At 42.7% G+C, this 19,570-nt stretch overlaps 1 protein-coding gene across 3 annotated transcripts in view; it reads left to right on the forward strand.

Annotated features, from left to right (window-relative positions):
- The window catches only part of BMP2K (BMP2 inducible kinase), a 63,697-nt gene extending 44,869 nt beyond the window's left edge, over positions 1-18,828 (forward strand). For 2 of the 3 annotated variants that reach the window (XM_064450761.1, XM_064450760.1), the window contains exons 15-16: positions 2,591-2,704; positions 13,661-18,828. In XM_064450761.1, the coding sequence (XP_064306831.1) occupies positions 2,591-2,704; positions 13,661-15,102 (1,556 nt within the window). In that variant the 3' untranslated portion in view covers positions 15,103-18,828. The remainder of the gene's footprint in view (positions 1-2,590; positions 2,705-13,660) is intronic. The other variant, XM_064450762.1, reaches the window with a different exon arrangement.
- The last annotated feature ends 742 nt before the right edge of the window (positions 18,829-19,570 follow it).

Genomic DNA, 19,570 nt, shown 5'->3' on the forward strand with positions numbered 1-19,570 from the left:
ATCTTGGTGCTTCAGCAGACTCACCTGTGCGTGCAGAGCCAACAAAGCTCCGTGCCCATCTCCTCTGCAGTACGTACAGTACGAAGGAGCTACCTAGGCCATCTGTCCGGGAAAGAGCTGTGGTTCTCAGCAGGCTTTCCTTGTGCGCTGTGTTTCAGCAAGTCCTGAGGGAGCTGTGTCCTGAGGCATCCTGGGCGTGTCACCTGACCGGAAGTGGCTGGATTCCTTGTTCGTGGTTTTAAATAACTGCACTTCTCTATGCAAGGGTCTGGCATGCCACGTGGCACATGATGGTGTCTGTGGCAGCAGTGGGGGCTGCATTCGTATGATTATTCACTGAGGGGGGAAAAAAAAACTTGGATCTTTATTTTAAGGAAGTTGCATCTTAAGCACAACGAAGTCCAATACTGACAGTCCCACTGGATTTACTTTCGCTTGTGTGAAGCTGGACACAGCATCACTGTCTCTTTTTTCTCAAATGCTCTCTAATAAGGAGAAGTGGTTCTTACTACAAGGTGGACAAATGACACTTGTGCTTCAGAAGACTGGAAAAATGGCTCGTCCTTTTCCAATAGCCTTAGATTTGATGAATTGACAAATTGTCAACTTGATTTTCCAGAGAAATGTATCCCAGTATGTGTGTGTCTAGGTGCCACGGAGGAGTTGCAGCCTTGTAGTTACTCAATTTACCTTGTTTTTCTTGCATGGTTAGCATTTCCATCCATTTCGTTTTCCACTATCTCTAGCCCTGCTGCTGAAGCTGGAAGATGTGATGATTGTCTGGGGCCTTGAACATGCATAGTCTTGCATGCCAGCATTTGTAGGGACTGTCCAAAGGTAGCTCAAGTTGGTTGCGCCCTTAAAAGTTACTCTAGAGTTCGGTTGCCTGCAAGCTGTGCAGCACTCAACTGGTTTTCCTCTGGAGGCAAGACACTATGGCTAATAGAACAAAAGCATCCCTCGCTCAGTCTGTGTTTGTAAAGATGTAAGTTGAAGGTCACATCCATGTCTTAGAAGACAAAACTAAAAAAAAAACCCCCAAAACCAACAGAAAAAAGAACCCAGCAAAGCAAAACACCTCCCCCCCTCCCTCCCACCTCCCCCAAAAAACACCCCACCAAACCAACCCAAAATACCCAGTTTTACACAGATGGTATAAAACATATAGCTGCTAGTCTTTTGTGCATCTCTGCTACTGTTCTCTTCTGCGTGCCTCTGTCACTGTGCGATAATATTGTTTGGGTCCATCAGTCCCAGCCGGTTTCGGTATGTGCATGTTGAGGGGAGAGAAACTACTTAACGTCCTGCACTAGGAGCCCCCAGCTGGGATTAAATTTTCAGAAGGGTTGCCTGTAATGGAGCAACTCCTACCTGTATGTATTTGGAGAGTCTTAACAGTAGGTGAGAGTAAGACCATTGGCATTACAGTCACTTGAAGACAAACAACACTTGTCTGTCCAAAATGGTGTGTAATTTCAATAGTCTTGTGCTTTGTGCGCAGGGTTACAGGTGTATGTCTGAAGTACACGAGCTTGCTCTCTAGTCCCTGATGGTTGTCCTAGTAAAGCTTCCTGGTTGCTGTATTGAAGGACTGAATAGAAAATATGCAGGTAGTTTGGTATGTAATTAGGGCACAGTTGAGCTGCATCTCTGCAGTGGTAAATGGTCAAGAAGCTTGTGCTGCAAATGGTTTGGAAGGTCAGCTGCTTGCTGTGAAAAAGGGGGGAAGCTAAATGCTGTGTGTTCTGCATGGGGGGTGTAAGATACTAGCTGATGGTGGAATAGCTTGTCACAGTGGTATTGCTAAGTGCCTGATGGGCTTTGCTCAACCTTCCTGAGTAACAATGTGGTGGTTGTGTCAGATGGTCTGGATCTTAAGTTGCCAGCAATGTTAGAATAAGAATTTAGACAGAAAAACTTGTATTCACCATTTCTAGTCACTCAATTTTTGAACTGCATTAAAAACCTTTCATTTGTTTCTTTATAAGAAGGGAAAAAAAGATACAAACCAAGCAAACCAAACTCTGCACAATATAACCCCAAACGCCACCAAATCCAGTCTCCTAAGGGTTGAAGACCAGTCAAAACAGACACTACACTAATGTTATCTGATACTAAAAACTGAGTAACTAACATGTTACAAGTTTAATAAAAAGTACTTCCAGTTATTTTACTGTGACTGTGAAATCTACTCTTTTGTGCCAAAGGCTGGCCTAAACTTGTATGAAATGAATGATTTCATGTTTTAGATAAGCATAGTGATCCTGACTTCAGGACGTCAAGAGCACAGAGGGTTAGTACTTCCTATTACAGGGTGCATAGGCTGCTTATATAAAGTGGGTGAGAGCCTCATTTAAAGCATCCCGTCACCAAATACATGCTCCTTTTGGTGGGACAGCGTAATTTAACGGTAGGAGAATTTTCCTAAATGACTGAGAGCTGTGAATTCAAGATGTAGGATATTTTGAGAAAATGCCTCATCAGGAGTAGATTCTCCCCTCACCCTGTACAGTAGATAACTGCATAGGTGTAAGACCTGCCATTTTTATTTTATTTTATTTTTTGTTCTGTTTCACTTTGTTTTTTACAGACAGGCTGGTGGACAGGAGAGCATCTTCAGATAAGAATGTGGAGCCACGTTCTGCTCCACAGAAAATTCCTCCTGAAGATCCCTTTGGTTCTGTTCCTTTCATTTCACACCCAGGCAAGTTACATCTGTAACATCACTACCTCATATATATATGTGTGTGTGTATACATAGACATATATATTTATGTGTCTGTTGAAGTATGTACATCCGGTTCAAAGACCAAAGAATGATAAAGGTGTTGCCTGTCTCTTGATAGCAGATGGGTCGAAGATATTTTGTTAGTATGTTGGTTATCTCCAATAAAAACTATTTCTGTATCCAATTCCTGGTACTTGTACAGCGTACAGACTCTGTCGTCTTCGCAGTGCAATTACATTGGACTAGTGCAACGTGAATCGCTTGTACAGAACAACAGTGCTTTTGCTAAAGGCAAATTACTTGCTAAGGCCAAATTGTGCTGCTTACGTGTAGTCTGCTTCCAACTCATGCTGTTTCTTTAGTTCGGTTATCCAGCCAAGTTGAGACTGTAAGGTTTTGCTGCATTTAATGCATAGTTTCAGTACAAACTGAGTTAAAACAAGCAAAATAGCTTATGTTATCTGTACATTTGAAGGGAGGGGGGATTCATTATCGTGTTTCAGTTCAGCTTGGGTTATTTTTACCTTTGATGGAAGTGAAAATAGCATCATATGTAAACACTGACTGACTGTGAAAGTGAAACTGCATCATCCTGCAACTTAATTGCCAGTTGTAACATTAGCATGATCAGCACTTTAAGTTTTTTTTGTACCTGTGGCAAAGTAAAGCCTACGAAACAGTTAGATGGTAGAAAGAGCTTTAATTACTTATGGAGTCACTTAGGTGCCTACCTAAGTGTGATAACTGTGCTTTAACATGACTTTTAAAAATTATTCTTATACAAGTTCAAAAAGTCAGATAACATGCCTTAAAATAAACCACTTGGGGTCAACCTAAGTTAGCATCCCTGTTTCCTTCTGCTTCCATCTTGCATTCTGAAGATTGTCTGCTAGGGCTGCTTGATGCTCGGCTCGCTAGTGCTCCTGTACGATATGTGGAGAAGAGTGACCAAAAAAATGCTGTTGTATTCTGCAAGGCAATTTGTAAAAATACCTCTGCATCTGTATCCTCTCCGGGCATTAGAAAGACTTGAATTAATTCTCCTTGATCTATTACTGTGTCCGTAGTTCCACACCCCCCCACCCCCCCCCCCCCCCCCGGTCATTCAGAAAGGCCAACTTTACCTTCTGTTACCTTACCAATATTCAGTAGTTCGAGACAGTGTGAAAGCAATTCTTAAGTGAAGGAATGTTTGCTCTGTAGGTGGCAGATTAGAAGGATTTACCCTAGAGTCTTCATTCAAGAGGTTGCTTTGTTTTATATGTGAGCTTAAACACACATGCAAAATGGACAGTAATAGTTACACTTGATCCGACACGGTGACCATCAGGCGCTTAGTCTCTTCTTTTCAGTGTTCATAACCATGTGTCTAGAGGTTGTTTTCTTTTTTCCTTTCCTCACCTGAGGTCTTAATGTATTTGCCGATGGCTGTTTTTCAGATAGCTATAATATAGCTTAGATTGTAATGAATGGCTTCGCTTTATTATGTCATGATTTATTTTTGTTACTTTGAATCCAAGCTTTGATTCTTGACATAGTAAAAAACAAGGAGAGGTATCTTGTCTTAAGGGGGGGAAAAAAATATCAAGACAATCAATTTCAGTCACAGCTGAAAAACCAAACTTCATGAGAAGTGTTGATTGTGAATTGTGTTACTTTTTCTGCTGGAAAAGAAATTCTTCTGTAGTCTTTTTTTTTTTTTTCTAATTACTCGTAACTGGAATTGCAACAAGTGTACATACTGGCTTGATTTCAAGTAAGGTATTCATCACTCTTGTTAACAGTGTGTTACACTTATGAAACAAATGTGATATGGCTGATCTTGAGATCTGGAGATATCTTTTCGAAGTTGGTTTGTTTTTCCCATGGAATTGTTCTTGGAGATGTCTTGAAATGAGGTGTTCTAAGACAAGAAAAGGAGAATGCTGTTGACTTAGACATGTCTCATCTCTAGTTGAGGGCTCTCTAGGACAAACTTGGCTAATGTCCCTAATATTTTTATTTCCTTTTGTGGTTAACATTTCTGTATAATATGTTCTCTCTGATTTGTTCTTTGGGACTGTAAAAGATTTAATGGTGAAATAAACGATGTGCCTACCTTACTCAGGGCAACAAAGGGAAGAGGACTGAGTAAAAAGTGTAACAGAGGTTTAATACCTTGAGCTCAATTCCAGCTTTCAGGTGAGAGACTGTCTTTAGTTGGAGCCGAAGTTTCACTTCGTTACTGTAGCATGTCTATGCTGCCAACATGGAGTGTTATCACTATTCACCCCGGCTTCTGACTACTGAATTTTGACTTTTTGGATTATGATGAGATGAAATGTTAATGTTATCAATACAGAATATTTGAAATAAATAAAAAAATTTACTTCCTTACCAAGTGATAGTTCCTATTGAAGATGTGTTCTACTGTGTTAACGATCTTTTTCTGCTTTTGTACTTTCTTTTCCTGTGTGACATAGGTCTCAGGTGCATAAATATTGTTGTATATGGACTGTAGCTGAGTAGAGTCGCCCGGAGTATTTCTTTTGTTTTGGAGGCTTAAGGCTTCTCTGCGGAAAGCAACACTTGACTAAATACTTAACTAATTTGTCTAATACAAGGTTGCGATAACAGCAAGAAGGTGACAATCATGTATCATCTTTTGACTAAACAACTTAACATAAGGTGCTGGTAGTCCAGCAAAATAAGTGCCATCAGGTACCTTTACACGTGTTTGGGAAGGTGATGGAAGGACAAGGGAGATGCAGAGGTTGAATTCTGAAGCCTTTTATCGTGGCTGGAAAGGACCATGGGATGCAGAGAGTTGTGACCGCTTGGGAGTTTCCCTCTGGAACGGAGTGTGTTTCAGGCCGCTGCTGCTGCCACAAGGATCGCTGGAAAAGAGAACCTGGAGCTGGATGGACTAAGGCTGCTTATCTGACAGAGCTTCTGTGCTTATTCTTTGCAGGTGGGAATGGAGAGCCAGTAACAGCATGCATGTCACTTGACGTGCTCTGCAGAGGGCAAATAGCTGCGTGAAACCAAGTACCCTATTATTGGGTTCCTCTTACTGTAATTGATAGGAAACACTGTACAAGCACTTAATGTTACTCACACGCTGTGTGTATCATATTAAAAGTGTGATCTCGTGTACTACATGTGAACTTGCTATACACACTATTTTATGCCTAAATGTTTGTGGAAGATAGAAGTGGCTTCGAACTTGAAACAGCTGGAAAAATAAATTAGCCTGAGAAAGAATTACAATGCCCGATCTGATCGAAACAAAACTAACATAGCAAGCTTCTTAGGAAGAAGAGAGAAGAAAGCACAGTTGAATAGCCACTAGTGGGGCGTTTTGGACACACACCTAACATGTGGAGACCAGATTCTGGTTCTTGAGTGCCTGAAACACTAGATGGTGACAGCGGAACAATTGGCTCCTGCGGTCAGCATTTCAGAACAGGAGCTTTAGATTCAAGTGTGTGTTAACCTGCTGCTGTTCTAACATAGGTTGTTAACATCAAGTTGAGTGTTTCAGAAACTTCAGAGAGATATTCTGCTATATCTGAATTACAAGAAGGAAATGTCATGAATATACTACAGTTTGCTGTTGAGTTGTACTCACTGGCCTTTTGCCATCTTATATTTGTTTACTGTAATTCCTTCTGGGATTAAACTGGCCTAGATTGCCTTATGCTTCCCTCTGCTTAATACTGAAAATCAGAGAAGTAATAAAAGATTTAAGGTAACTCTCAAAATAATACAGATGGATTGTGTGAGAAGTGGAGATGTTGGCAAACTTTGACGGCAATTTCTTCGCAAGTGCTGACTTGAAGCTGTCTGCTAGGCGTTGTCTTCCTGCGGAGAATCTCAGTGAGCTGTTGTATTATTGGGATCAAGCTCTAGTTTAGGTCGTCTGTTTAACTTTCTACTGAATGCTTGTAATGCTTGTCTTCTGTACTGTAGGCATAGTGCTTCTACATGAAGTCACTGCTTTTCCTAACATATGCAGGTAACCCCTTCCCAGTCACTGCGTGCGTGTTGACTGCGTGGAGACTGGTGATGAAATAAACTTCAGTTCTATAGTGGCTTCCTCTTGACTTCCAGACTTCCTGTGCTTGAAAACTCGGTGGTATCTTTAAATGGTCATTATGGGTATCTGTCTTAGAATAAGAACAATGTTGTGATGTGGTATGTAACTCACTAATCACAGCTGTGCAGATCTGGCAGAAAACCAGCGAGCTGTGTGCCACACAGCAGTACAATGGAAACCGGCTCGTGACTTGGACACAGTACATCCCTGAAAGGACGCTGCTGCAATAGCTGATTATTAGCATTCACAGTGTTAGAGTGGAGAAGTGTGGTGTTTGGGCATGAAGAAACATGAGTGATGACTATGCGTTTCGTTAATTTTCGGTATACTGCTTCTAACAAGGTTTCAAACCACTGCAAGCTTTCTTACCATGATTTTGGAGCCCTTGCATCACTCTGCGGTCTCGAGCGTTAAATGTAACACAGCTCCCTATAATTTCAAAAGAAACCACAAACGTAAGCACAGGAGAGATGAAAAGACCTGAGCCAACTTACTCTACCACACTAAAACAGTTGATGCCATCAGCTCACGTTTCTTTGGCAATTGATGTTCTTCAATTTTTAACTAAAAGATCCTCAGACCTACAACTTGATGTGCCTGTTGTACAGTGTTCCAGATTTAGTTTACTTATCGATCCAACTTATTTTAATTGTCATGTGTTCTCACTGAAAATACTGCTTATGTTACTGGCTAACCTCTCTTTGGGAATGGCTTCAGGAATTCATACTACTTGCTGAATGCAGGTTCAGGATCTTTCCCTGTATCAAGATAATCTTTAGGCTTGAGCTTTTCTAGATATACTTCCAAAGTAACTTGAACTTATTCACACATCACAAGAATAAATTACATATGTGCACTGTGCCAGGGAGGTGCTTTTTCTCTCCAAAATGAGTCAGTTATTTTCTAAATTTTTTTCAAATATTAGAGCAAGCAGGGTCACCTTTCACCTTTTCTATAACATGCTTCATCCTGTAGACTAATCACTTGAATGTCTAAGCCATGCATACTAGGCACAACTGTTTTGTTCTCCCACTTTTGTCCTTGAAAATAAAGGTGGTAAGTAGTGTAAATCCATTACAATATTCAGCAGCTGCTGCTCTGGCTGTTGTCAAAGAAATAGTGCAGATTTAGTTGCAGCGTGCTGGTAATCCTTGGGCCTGACATGTGGCAAATTGTTCTGAAATGACGGTGGCAGTATGTTACCAATTCAAAGAAAGCTTAAAGCCCTTCTGCCCCACTCTTCCACGACCCCTGCAATACCCTAAAATGATGAACCAGCAGCAGGCATGTAATTACTGCAGTTGTTAGAGGGAATTCATCCTCTTATAATCGGATGTCTTGAAAAAGAACATCAGCACAGAAAATTTCCTTGAAGATTGGGATCCTCTTATACGATTAAAGATGTTCCACCTGGCTTGCATTTGAGGGAAGAACAATTGTCTCCTACAAGATGCAAACCTGATTAGAAGCGTAGTAATCTGAACAGTACATTACAAACAGATGTTACTCAACGTTTTGCAGAATTTCGTTATAAATAGATATCTGAAGAGTCTCTGCAGCAGTTCAGGCTGAGGAGATGGCGTGAAATCAACGTGACAGAACACTTCATTTTTGAAATCTATTGGCCCGAGCATTAAATTGTCATAAACCAGGGAATTTTCCCATTTGGGGCGTTTTTCCTAGTTGTTGTGCTGCCTTCTAAAGCAGTGTGGGATGGGGAGCTGGAGTGTAGAAAACCAAAAAATATTCCTGCTGTGGGTTTAAAACTGATAGCTCGATGGAGGATCTTTCTGACTCTTCGGTTTGGCTTTAACACCTCTCTGCTGCAGTTTTCTTCTCACTTAGGGACTAAACCAAAGATGCTGCAGATGAGAAGGTGTGTGCAGAGATGGCCTCTTCCATGAGGCTTGGCTATGTCAGACTGTAAAGCGTTTAAGACTAATGTCTGCTGGGAGCAGATGGCTCTGTTTGTTTATGACGTCTCAACACAAACTGAAGAATTAAGCAATGTGCTTTCTCTTTAGTGAAAGATACAAATGTGGGAGCAGTTAGGTCACCACTCTTGAAATACTTGAGGAATAAAATGGCTTTCTTCAAAACTATGTAGCAGGAGCAGTTGCTGATTGCAGTGTCACCTGATGTGTGCCTCTTGCTTTCCCGTTGAAGTTCTGCATGTAGGGTCATACATGGTGGTTCTGATACTTTAATGATATTGAGCTGTTACTGCAGCTTGTGAGTTTCTGATCACTGTGAAATTCATTGTCTTATCAATAAGTCTGTGTCCATAGACAATAAAGTAACATGAATTTTTTGCTGTGATAAAGAAGTGATGTTCATAACTCTGGCAAGGAGATGCTGGGTGAGGTGGAATGTCAGGGCTGAAGAGCTAGAAATCCAGAAATGATTTGTGGTGAAAGGAGGGGTTTGAAGCTGTTCAGCTCATAGGCAGTTAACGGCCTGGTGCTGTGATGTTACAGCTGGAAAAATAAATGTGCTTGCAATGTCTTTGAGTTGCCTCAGAATGGGGGTATTTCAGAAAATGTTTCCTTACGTGCAGGGACAGACGCTTCCATATACAGAGGCTCAAGCTTACTTTTCCTGTGTGCTTCTTGGTTCTTGCCATCAAAAAGGGTGTTGTGTGGTATATTCGGTGTGTGATGCCTTGTATCCCATGCCCTTAGTAGCACCAGAGGCCTCAGAACTGGCTGGTGCCAAGACAGATTGCTGCATGGAATGTATTGTTAAAATGAACGAGTACTTCAACTTGTCAATACTCTTGCTAGCTATTCAAGCTCCTTCTGTGTCTCTGCCTGTCAGTGAGTCATGCGCTTGGCATTTCCTTGAAGGGGGTTCAGAGCTCCATATATTTGAACAAAACAGTTTCATAAGTAGCAAGAACACAGTCTCTGTATTTACCGTAGAACACGAATCTCCAGCAAGTGGAGTTGCTCAAGGATTTGTTCTTGACTTCATGCCGCTTTCTCTAGAGATGGTAGTTGCTACGCTTGAGATGGGAAAATTAGGATGCTAATACAGATTCCTCAGAATGCGATTGTTTGGTTGAGAGTTTCCCCAAATCACTTGCTGCATATTGTCAGCAAGAATAACAGTTACGGGTGCATCTATTAAGAGATGCTGGAATGGCTTGTGTGCTGGTATTAATATGTTAAGTATGGCTTGGGAAACTGCTTTAAGTGTTTTGCCGTGTATTGTCAAGTTCTGTTTGATGTATGTTCTGTCCAGAGGGGTCTGCCATGAAGAGCTAAACATGGCGTGGCGTAGGTTGCTTCTTCAGCAAGTCGGCGGCTGTTGGTACAGGTTGGGTGGTTTTTTGTTTGTCGGTGTCCTTAGCAGTTTGTTTTCCAGTGAATGTGACTGTGGCAGCAATTAACAAATAATATTTTGACCTTCTAGGAAGTCAGGTATATTAGATCTACTGTGGTTCAGCTCATGTTTTAAAAAAAATTACTTTATCAATCGTTCTCTGCATGTGTATCGGAAATCATGTACGACAGTATAATGACTCCTTAGGAGTGTCAACTCATGTGGATATTGACATACATAAAAAGTCTGGGCGTTTTGTTGTGTAAGCGATGTTAACATCTAACCTAGAAATATGTCCTTTTGCTTCTCTGTTTAAATCTAATTGCGTTTATATTAACAATAGTGTTTCAGTAAATATTGGAAACAGCAGGATTTTGAAGATAGGGGCTTATATAGTGCAATGTGAAGGCTGGACCTTTGGGAAATCTGAAGAGAGGCCAAATAATCCAGATTTTAATTTAGTGGGTAAAACAAATATGTAGTATTTAAAATTACAGTAGATAAGAAGCAATCTGACACCAGAAACAGCCCAAAGCCCTAATCACCTGATGTTTCAAGTCATTTTGGTCATCTTGTTTTTAAATCCATACATAAAATTGCTGCAGAATTTCTAGAGTTATTTGCAGTGTAATTGTGAAAGGGCAAAATTGCTACTGGTTGAAGAAATTGACTATTAGTTTCTTATAAAAAAGGAAGAAAGTGTTTTTGTAAAACAATATTCTGATTTAAACTGCAGCACAGACAGAAAATTTTGACTTGGCCTGGAAGTTTCACACCAATTTCCTTGTGAAAGAAGAAGTTACCTGAGAAATTATTTTGTATATTACAAGAACAAGGGAATTAAGAGCTGGATTCTGGTTGAAGATTTTCTTTTTCCAGAGAAATAATTGACATACACATCCATCCCCAGCATTTCCAATCCTGTGAGCACATGGACCTGATTAAATCTGAGCAATTGTTTAACAAAGCTGTAAATGGAAGGTGTTAATTTTGGTTAGGTGAGAGGGTCAGCAATCTAGCGCAGCGCCGTGACCAGAGCTTGTTAATAATGGCTCTAACGAGGAGCAGCCCGTGTCCCCAGCTTTGTGTCAGATACTGGAAGTGGCAGAAATGGGCACGCAGCACTCAGGCTGTACCGTGTTTGTTGCAGCGTCTCGCTAGCGAAGGTGGCGAAGCGGGGTACAGGGGTGTGCCTAGCCGGGTAAAAGTGTACTTGGTATGGCTGTTAGGGAAGCACAAACTGCCCGTCAGTCCAAGTCCTCACTGGTGCAAGCAGAAACACAGTTGGTTTTGCCATTGTTCTGGCCCATCTGAAGGCTGGTGCCCACGTAATATTCAGCCGGGAGTGTAATATAGCTTGCCTTGTAAGTATTGCGCACACATTTTCGGTAGTTGCACTGTGTTTGTAAAGAGGTGAACTGTCATTGCTGTAACTAGTGTTACATGTTAAATTATATATTCTTAAAGCAGCGTGGCTGCGGTGTGATCTGTGTCCTGGGGAAAAGGACATTTCAAGAGCAAATACGCTTTCCCTAGCTGAGACCAAGTGTTTTGCTTTTCCTCCTACTCATTCTCTTGAAATAGAAATCTGACAGTCAGTCAGCTACGCTCTAGGGAAGATATCTGTACAGCAGCGAGGCTCCGACACAGGGAGGCACTTGCTTTGTGTAAGTGAGCGCCACAGCAGTGGCGCTGCGCAGGCTTGTCTGGTCTGTGTGCTCTTGCCATCTGTTTTGTTTACTGACGCAGAGTTTTTACTGTTCCCGGCACTTGTAAGCCAACCACCCCATGAAAGAGTCGTCACTGAATTGTTCTCTTAGCTCTAGTTGTCAGGTAGTAAATAGCGGGGATGAAGGTACTGAGGTAAAATGAATAAATTTCTTTCCCATAGAGAAACTGAGCTGACAGATACTATTTAGAAACAAACAAGAAGGCACTGCTCTCAAACTTAAGTTAAAGCAATAGCTTTTTTTTGCTTGAATTGCTACACAAGAAGTTAGAAGGGGCTGAAAGCGGAGCTTCAGCGTTGCTTGAGAAAAAGACATTCTCTAAGCGTAAGTTTGACAAGCCAAGGCAAGAATTGCTTTCCAAAAAAAAGAAGAAAAAAAAAAAAAGTAAAAGCTCTCCTGTGTTGCTGTCTCAGTGCGTGCTGTGGTGGCATTATTTGTGGGGAAGGCCCTGATGGAAAGAGGATGTTTTCTGCTGAAACGAAGAGGGAGCACTTGGGGACACCTTTTGTGATGCCCAAATGGCAGTGACCATCAAGCTTAATTCTCCCTGGGATTTATGAGTCAAAGTTAGTTTTGGTCCTGACTTCGGGGAGGGAGTATTTCAAACTAAGACATGTGCTGGAAAACATCCTTGTCCCTGCATCTCCATTTCCATACAGTTACGGTAGCCGATTACCTAGCGATCTCCCCGTAGGGATTGTTGTCTTGACTGTTTCCCTTTGTATGCCTCAAAAGACACTAATGAGGCAAAACCCCCCAAACTCTGTCGGCAGGCTCCAAGTCCCACTTGTTCAGCTCATGTAAGGAGTCCGTGGCCTCGAGGGCAGGACAGAGATGACGACCTCATGTAATTTTCCCTGCACTTTGCATGTGAACAACTCCTCTCTCACCCAGTTCCTAATTTTCCTAGACCGTAGAAGAACCTAGTTATCTTGGAGATGTTGTGTAGGATTCTCTCATGCTATGAAAGCTTGGGAGAGGAAAGACTGGGGACTAACAGGGTGTCGTGCACTTGTTTGCTTTTTGAAACTACATTGAATATGTCAGTATTGCCACATGTACGCGATGGCATGGTAAAAGCTTAGTAGAGTGGGGTCAGTCTCAGAGAACCCCTTCAAAAGGCAGCCTTAAGGGATGTGTTTGTCAACAAGGTGCATTTGTGTTCAGGTATACCAGAACTGGGCCACAGACTGGTTGGTAGGCCAGCAGAGCCGAGGCCTCTGAGGTCTGTTGTTGCAGTCGAATGGTACCCGAGATCGCAAGTGAGTTATGTGAAATGGCTAAAAATTTTTCTTTTGCCTATGCTGGCTGTTTCATGGCGAGAGCAATAACCTTGTCAGAGCAGACTATCAAAACAGAAGCATTTCAAGAAATAGGTAGTCTGCTTTAAATAACGAACCAAACAAAAATCCAAGTCAAAACAAAAAAACCCTTCAAATCTTTCAAGCACACTGGCTCCTGTTTCCCTGGAGAGAAGCGTGTATGTCATGATTGTGTTTACAAAGTTAGCTCTAGGGACCTCCTGTGTCCATAGGTCCCTCCATCATGCCCCCAAAAATACTAGTATTATATTTGTAGATGTCTTGTGCTTGAGGAGTAAAGCTAGACAGTCTGACTATTGGTCAATTTATGAACGTTGTTTGAAATATTAGGTGTGATTTTTACCTCACTTCCCGCAGTAAGTACAGAACAGTCTTTTGCATCAACTCTTGGTATGTGTGTCTATGGCGTGTGTGGAATAAGCGCTGACTTTAAGAGTGTATTTCAAGTTCTGTTTTGCATTTTTCTTCGGACCTGCAGGTTCCCCTGGAAAACAAGGAGATAACTCAGCCAGCAATCAAGGAAATAACTTAGGGACCCCAACCAGGGCTGGAAAACTGAGCCATGCTTTTAGAGATCCCCGGCCAGGAAGGAAAACTGCAGACGGACAAGTGACAAAAGGTGGTGATGATTCAGAGAGCGATTTTGAATCGGATCCTCCTTCTCCCAAGAGCAGTGAGGAAGAAGAAGAACAGGAGGACGAAGAAGGCTTGCAAGGAGAGAATGGAGACTTCAATGATGACAATGATACAGAACCAGAGAATTTAGGCCATCGACCTCTTCTCATGGACTCTGAGGAAGAGGTGGAGGAAGAGGAGGAAGAGAAGCAAAGTTCTGACTCTGATTCTGACCGTAACAAGCAAAAATCTGTGGAAGGGCTCCTGAGCAGTAGGTTCAGAGATGCTGTGGGCAGTGGTGAGATCAAAGAACCCAGTTCAGTGCATACGTCCTTGTCTGAGGTGCCAAGTACGGTAAGCAAGGTGAACCCTGGCCAAGAATTTGATGTGTTTGGGGCAGTGCCCTTTTTCACTCTGCAGCCTCAGGCAAGACAGAAGATGGACAAAGACGTCTCTTCTCAGGTGGCTTTTCCCAGCCTGAACCAAGACCAGGATGACTTTGATGTTTTCACAAAAGCCCCCTTCAGCAAAAAGGTGTCTCAGCAAGACGGCCAGGTGGTGGGAACTGAGCCTCTGCTCTCCCCCACCTCTCCACGGAGCGTTGATATTTTTGGCTGCACCCCATTTCAGCCTTCCCTTCTCCCCAAGATCAGTGGGAGTAAAGAGGACCTGTTTGGGCTGGTTCCTTTTGAAGAGATCACAGGGAGCCAGCAGCAGCAGCAGAAGGTGAAGCAGCAGCAGCGTAACCTGCAGAAACTTTCTTCCCGCCAAAGGCGCATGAAACAGGAGGTCTCCAAGAACAACGGAAAGCGCCACCACGGCACCCCAACCACCACGAAGAAGGCATTGAAACCGAGCTACCGCACCCCTGAGAGAGCCCGCAGGCACAAGAAAGCAGGCCGCAGGGACTCACAGAGCAGCAACGAGTTCCTGACGATCTCGGACTCCAAAGAGAATATAAGTGTCGCGTTGACTGACAGCAAAGATCGAACCAATCCTCTACAGGCAGATGAGAGTCTGCTGGATCCTTTCGGAGCCAAACCCTTTCACCCACCGGACTTGATACGGCATCCCCAGCATCAAGGGTTTGGTGACAACCGCGGGGATCACGGTGCGGTAGTAGTGGCTGGTAGACCTAGGCAGAGCTCCTTGCACGGAGCCATTCATGGTGGTGACGGGCTGAAAATAGATGACTTTGGTGCAGTACCCTTCACAGAACTGGTTGTGCAGAGCGCGCAGAGCCAGCAGCAACAGGCGCTGGAGTTGGATCCCTTTGGAGCAGCTCCATTTCCTTCCAAACAGTAAATGGTTCCAGTGGGTTCCCCCGCTCCACCTCTCCGAGTTACTTGTTACAGGTTTTAATTAGTGGAGTAATTTATCTGGTTGAATTGAGAGGGACATGGGTGGTACAGTTTGTTCAAGTTCAAGAAGACATGACCAACTTGCATGATGAAATTTAGAATGATGGCAAATTTGGGGGTTTTTTTTGGTTTTGGGCCTGTTTGGTTTTGTTTTGTTTTGTTGTTTTGAGAAAAATAGAAGAAAAAACGGGGAGCATAATTTTGTTATGACAGATGGCTCCCAGAACGAGAAGAGACATCAGATATGAATCATTGTCTGTCACTGACTTGGGGCCCTGGGACATATTGTGATTCTGCACTTTTGCGTTGCCTTTTCAGTCCTCTGTGATGTGCTCAGATGGAGGGAGGGGGACAGGCGGAGATCACACGAAAAACGTTATCCATACGTACAGGTAGGCTAACGGAACTGTGGTGGTTCTTTGCGTCTCAGTCGCAGTAGACTTAAGAACCAAAATGTACTAATATCCATATTGATCTCCTGGAAATAGGTGAGTCCCTGCTTCCTAGGTGAAAACTACCTTTATTAATCATAAAAATAAAGAAGCCGAGTCCTCAAGGGGCTGTGGCCCAGAATTCCAGAGCACAGCTATGGCTTGGGGCCTGGTGGACATCTATGCAGCTGCAGAGATGAAAGGCAGATTATTTTTTGTGTGCCTAAACGTTCAAATCCTTTTTCCTTAATTATTTTTTACAGTAAGTGCCATTAATGTAAAATAGCCAACTGGAAGTTTAGACTTAAAACTAAAGATACAGAGAATATAATGGTTTCCGAGTGAAAAAGCCTGAATGTAGGGAAGTAAACCAGCACGGATGCAGCCAGTGTTTGCAGCACTTTGAAGACTACTCAGTACGCTGGGAGGAGAGGCTGGTTTACGTGAAGAAATCATTTGGCACATACGGAGTATTTCAGATGACTTGTACAGTTGACTGTGAGATGCAGCCATCAGATTTATTTGGTTACAAACTGGGATTTGTGTCTGAAAATACCTTTTCTTTTCCTCTTGGATTTTTATTGCAAAGAAAACTTGTATTCTTTCAAACCTGTTGTTTTTTTAAAAAATAATAATTTTATGAAATGACTGTAACCTAATGTTCTTTTAAGTTGTCATGAATCTATTATTGTACTTAAGTGTATTTTATAAGCAAGTTTTGCTAAATGCACTGTGCTCTGAAGAAACCTGGATTTGTTTCAGAGCAGAAGCACTAAGCAGCAGTAGCTTGCAGAAGCTGATCACTACTGTACCAGCAAACTGCATTTCACACCACGAAGCCTTACAGGCAGGACTCCGGTCCTGCCGCGCAGTACCTCTGAGACATAAGGTGCACGAGACGTGGCGAAAGGCTTGGGAGCGCGCGGTGTCACAGGTGACGGGAAGGTGATGGGAGCAGATTCGTCGAGGACAGGATTTTGTTACTGTGTTGTAGAATTGTGCTGTGTGTAGGCGGGACGGCTTCTCTGCTGCCTTGCAGCTTGTGCCCAGCCATGCTCACTGTCTGCGGAGCCAGCATGGCTCGGGATGGTCCAATTTGTCTGCCTTTTTTCCGTGGCAGTCCTAAAGAGGAAGGAGGTAGTTCCTCTGCTTATCTCAACTTCATATCCTGCTCTGCTGAATACTGACAGCTAGCTAATTGGATGTTTATATGTGGAGGACGTTAGCATTCATGGTTGCGTGTCCCCGTGTCCCCACGCCTTCCACAGGTGGTGAAGTGAAATACTGAGGGTTGTGCATTTTTGTTCCAAGTCTCCCACTGGTTATACAGTCGTCCTGAGACCTGGGAGGGTGGGGGGGTGGATCCCCTACAATATTTGTTGAAAACAACACATGAAAAATAAGCCTCTTGACTCTTTTGGGGGTTGGTCTGATAAAACAGTCCCTCAGATATATGTGAGATTTGCTTCCCCTAGTCCTGGACTATGAAAGTAGCTCATACGTATCTGTACACCTTCATTGCCTTTATCTTCCTTGTTTTTGTTTTTCTCACAGGGTGAAAGTGAAATACTAGAGCTGTGCTTGATTAAGTATGCCTTTTTCAGGCTTAGAAATTAAGCTTTTAGGAGGTTATGAGTAGAAATGTTTCGACTCTTATTTGCACAGGAGTTTCTTAGGCTTTATTACTACTGTTCTCACCTGGGTTTTTTGTACCAAAGCCTCTAAGAAGTGCATGCCAAGTCTGTAGCATTTTCTGATACTCAGGTTAACTGTTTTGGTGGGTTTTGTTGGTTTTTTGTTTTTTTTTTTTGATCCCCCCTCTGCACGTGCTTATGAGCTGCCTTCCTACCATTTCCTCCTAAACTGTTCCTTACTGGCCTGAAGAGCTGTTGGAACAGAATGCTGTGACAAACGGGGCGGGTGGGTGGAAACAAAATGAGAATAAAAAACCAGGCAACTGACCCGTGGTCTTAAAAGCGGCCAGTCCTCACCAAAGCCACGCAGCCGCTGCTTCCCCTGTTGGAAAAGCAACTTGAGGGCTTGCTCGGCCGTCTGGTGCCAGAGGAAAGGGTTAACACCACGCATGGGACTGGGGCTTAGCTCCACTGCCTGAAGGAGAGATGGTTTGCTGTTGGACACGGAGGGAAAAGGCTGCGCACGGGCAGACTTGGTGTGGGCGAAGTTGACTTTGCGTCAGCTATACACAACTAAACCCAGGTTTGGGTTTAACTTCAGCTTTTGCTTTGATTTGGTGTGTGTGCGTGCTCACGTGTGCGCTTGCCATGGCGTATATCGTGACCTTACCTGAAATACGGAAAGACCTTGCTGCGTGAGACATGTACCCTACTGTCTGTGAAGATGATAAAGGCAAGGTAAGGAACCGAGACTTCCCTTCCAGCAGAAAACCGATTGATTTGTACAGCTTCTCTTTCAGCATGTGGAACGAGCGAACCACAGGCCTTGCAGAATCAGCTGCTTGAGAGAGAGATTCTGTCAAAAGGTACTAAGACGCCCTTAATGGTCGTGATTATGGAACGAAAAATAAGATAGTCGTATTTCTCTGCAGACTCTCAAATGGCCTTGAGATGTGGGCGACAGCTTTGGCTGACATGCGTAACGTGGGACCCGCGAACACCAGCTTTGGAGGAAATAACTTTTAATCATTCGGGGCGTCCCAGTCAGTAAAACCAAGTACTGTGAAAATAAGTTGATATATTTGCTACTGTGAGAATAAGAGTTTATCTGGAGTTTTTTTATACTGTATTGTGTATTTTCATATATGAAAAGTATATATAAAATACACACATGCTCGCACACATCATATATCTTGGAGTTGCTGCTTTTAGTAACGCAGCAGCCACAATCACTTCCGTGTGACTTGAGGGAGTGAACGTAAGTGAAAGCTGCAAAAGGAAAAAAAAAAAAAGGTGCCAAGGGTGGCTGCTGCGTTATTTTTCTATAGTGCTTATTTCGAAAGGAAAATCAAGAAAAACGTGTATAGCTAAATCTATGACTAAGGCATCACTTAATATTGAAGAGCATAAAAACCCATTTTAAAATCGCTGGCATTCAGCTTTTAAGTGCACTTTCCTGAACTACACTTCAAGTTCTTGTTACACTTCAAGTTTCTAAAGCTTTTTTGTGTACCACTAAACAGAGAAATTTAACTTTTTTTTGTGAAACTGATGTACATCATAAAATACTTGCAGTTGTTAAATAAACAAACGTTGTAACAGTGACTTTGCAGATCTCCTTAAACATTGCATTATCAAGTATTCACGTTTAGGCTTTAACTGACTCAGTATGAGCAATGCTGCTTCTGCTGACGGCTTTTTGTGGCTGCAGGCTCCAGTCACTCCCTTAAAAATGTTTTATAATATTTGTATTTGCTGCCCAATCATCTGTCTTTGACCAACCCGTTAAAAACCTGTTGATCATGTACTATTTTAAATTCCTTAGGTTCAGTATTACTCCTTAAGCCTTCCTGCAGAGCAGTTGGGAAAGGATGCGCTCGGATTCCCGAGGTGGTAACCAAAGCTTGGTCCTTTTTCTAGAGCCAGAACGTTCAGTACAGTTCCCAGAGCTATCTTTGTGGGCTTACCTAACGTTCTAGACATAATTTTAATGTGATTTGACCCCCTTCTGCCAATTATGGATGCAGCTTGTACCGATTTTACTCTTACGTGAACCAAAGCAAGAATGAAAATGGTCCAGAGAAGATGGAGCAGTGGCAGGACTGTTACTAAATAGTAGCTCTTGCCCTGGCTGTTGTGTTTTGCTTATTTCCTATTTCAGTCTAATTTTGTTGCAAGCAAATCCACAAGGAAAAAGGAATAGGAAATAACTGGAGCCTTCAGCTTAAATGAAAATGAACAACCATGGCTGTTCAATTCTTGCTTTAAACTTAGTTTTTCATGGATAACAAGGTCTTTTCAATGTGCCCACGGTTTAAAGGCCTAGCAGAGAGGGACAGGGAGAGCG

The sequence above is a fragment of the Phalacrocorax carbo genome, chromosome 4 (assembly GCF_963921805.1).
Source record: "Phalacrocorax carbo chromosome 4, bPhaCar2.1, whole genome shotgun sequence".
Classification (NCBI taxonomy): Eukaryota; Metazoa; Chordata; class Aves; order Suliformes; family Phalacrocoracidae; genus Phalacrocorax; species Phalacrocorax carbo.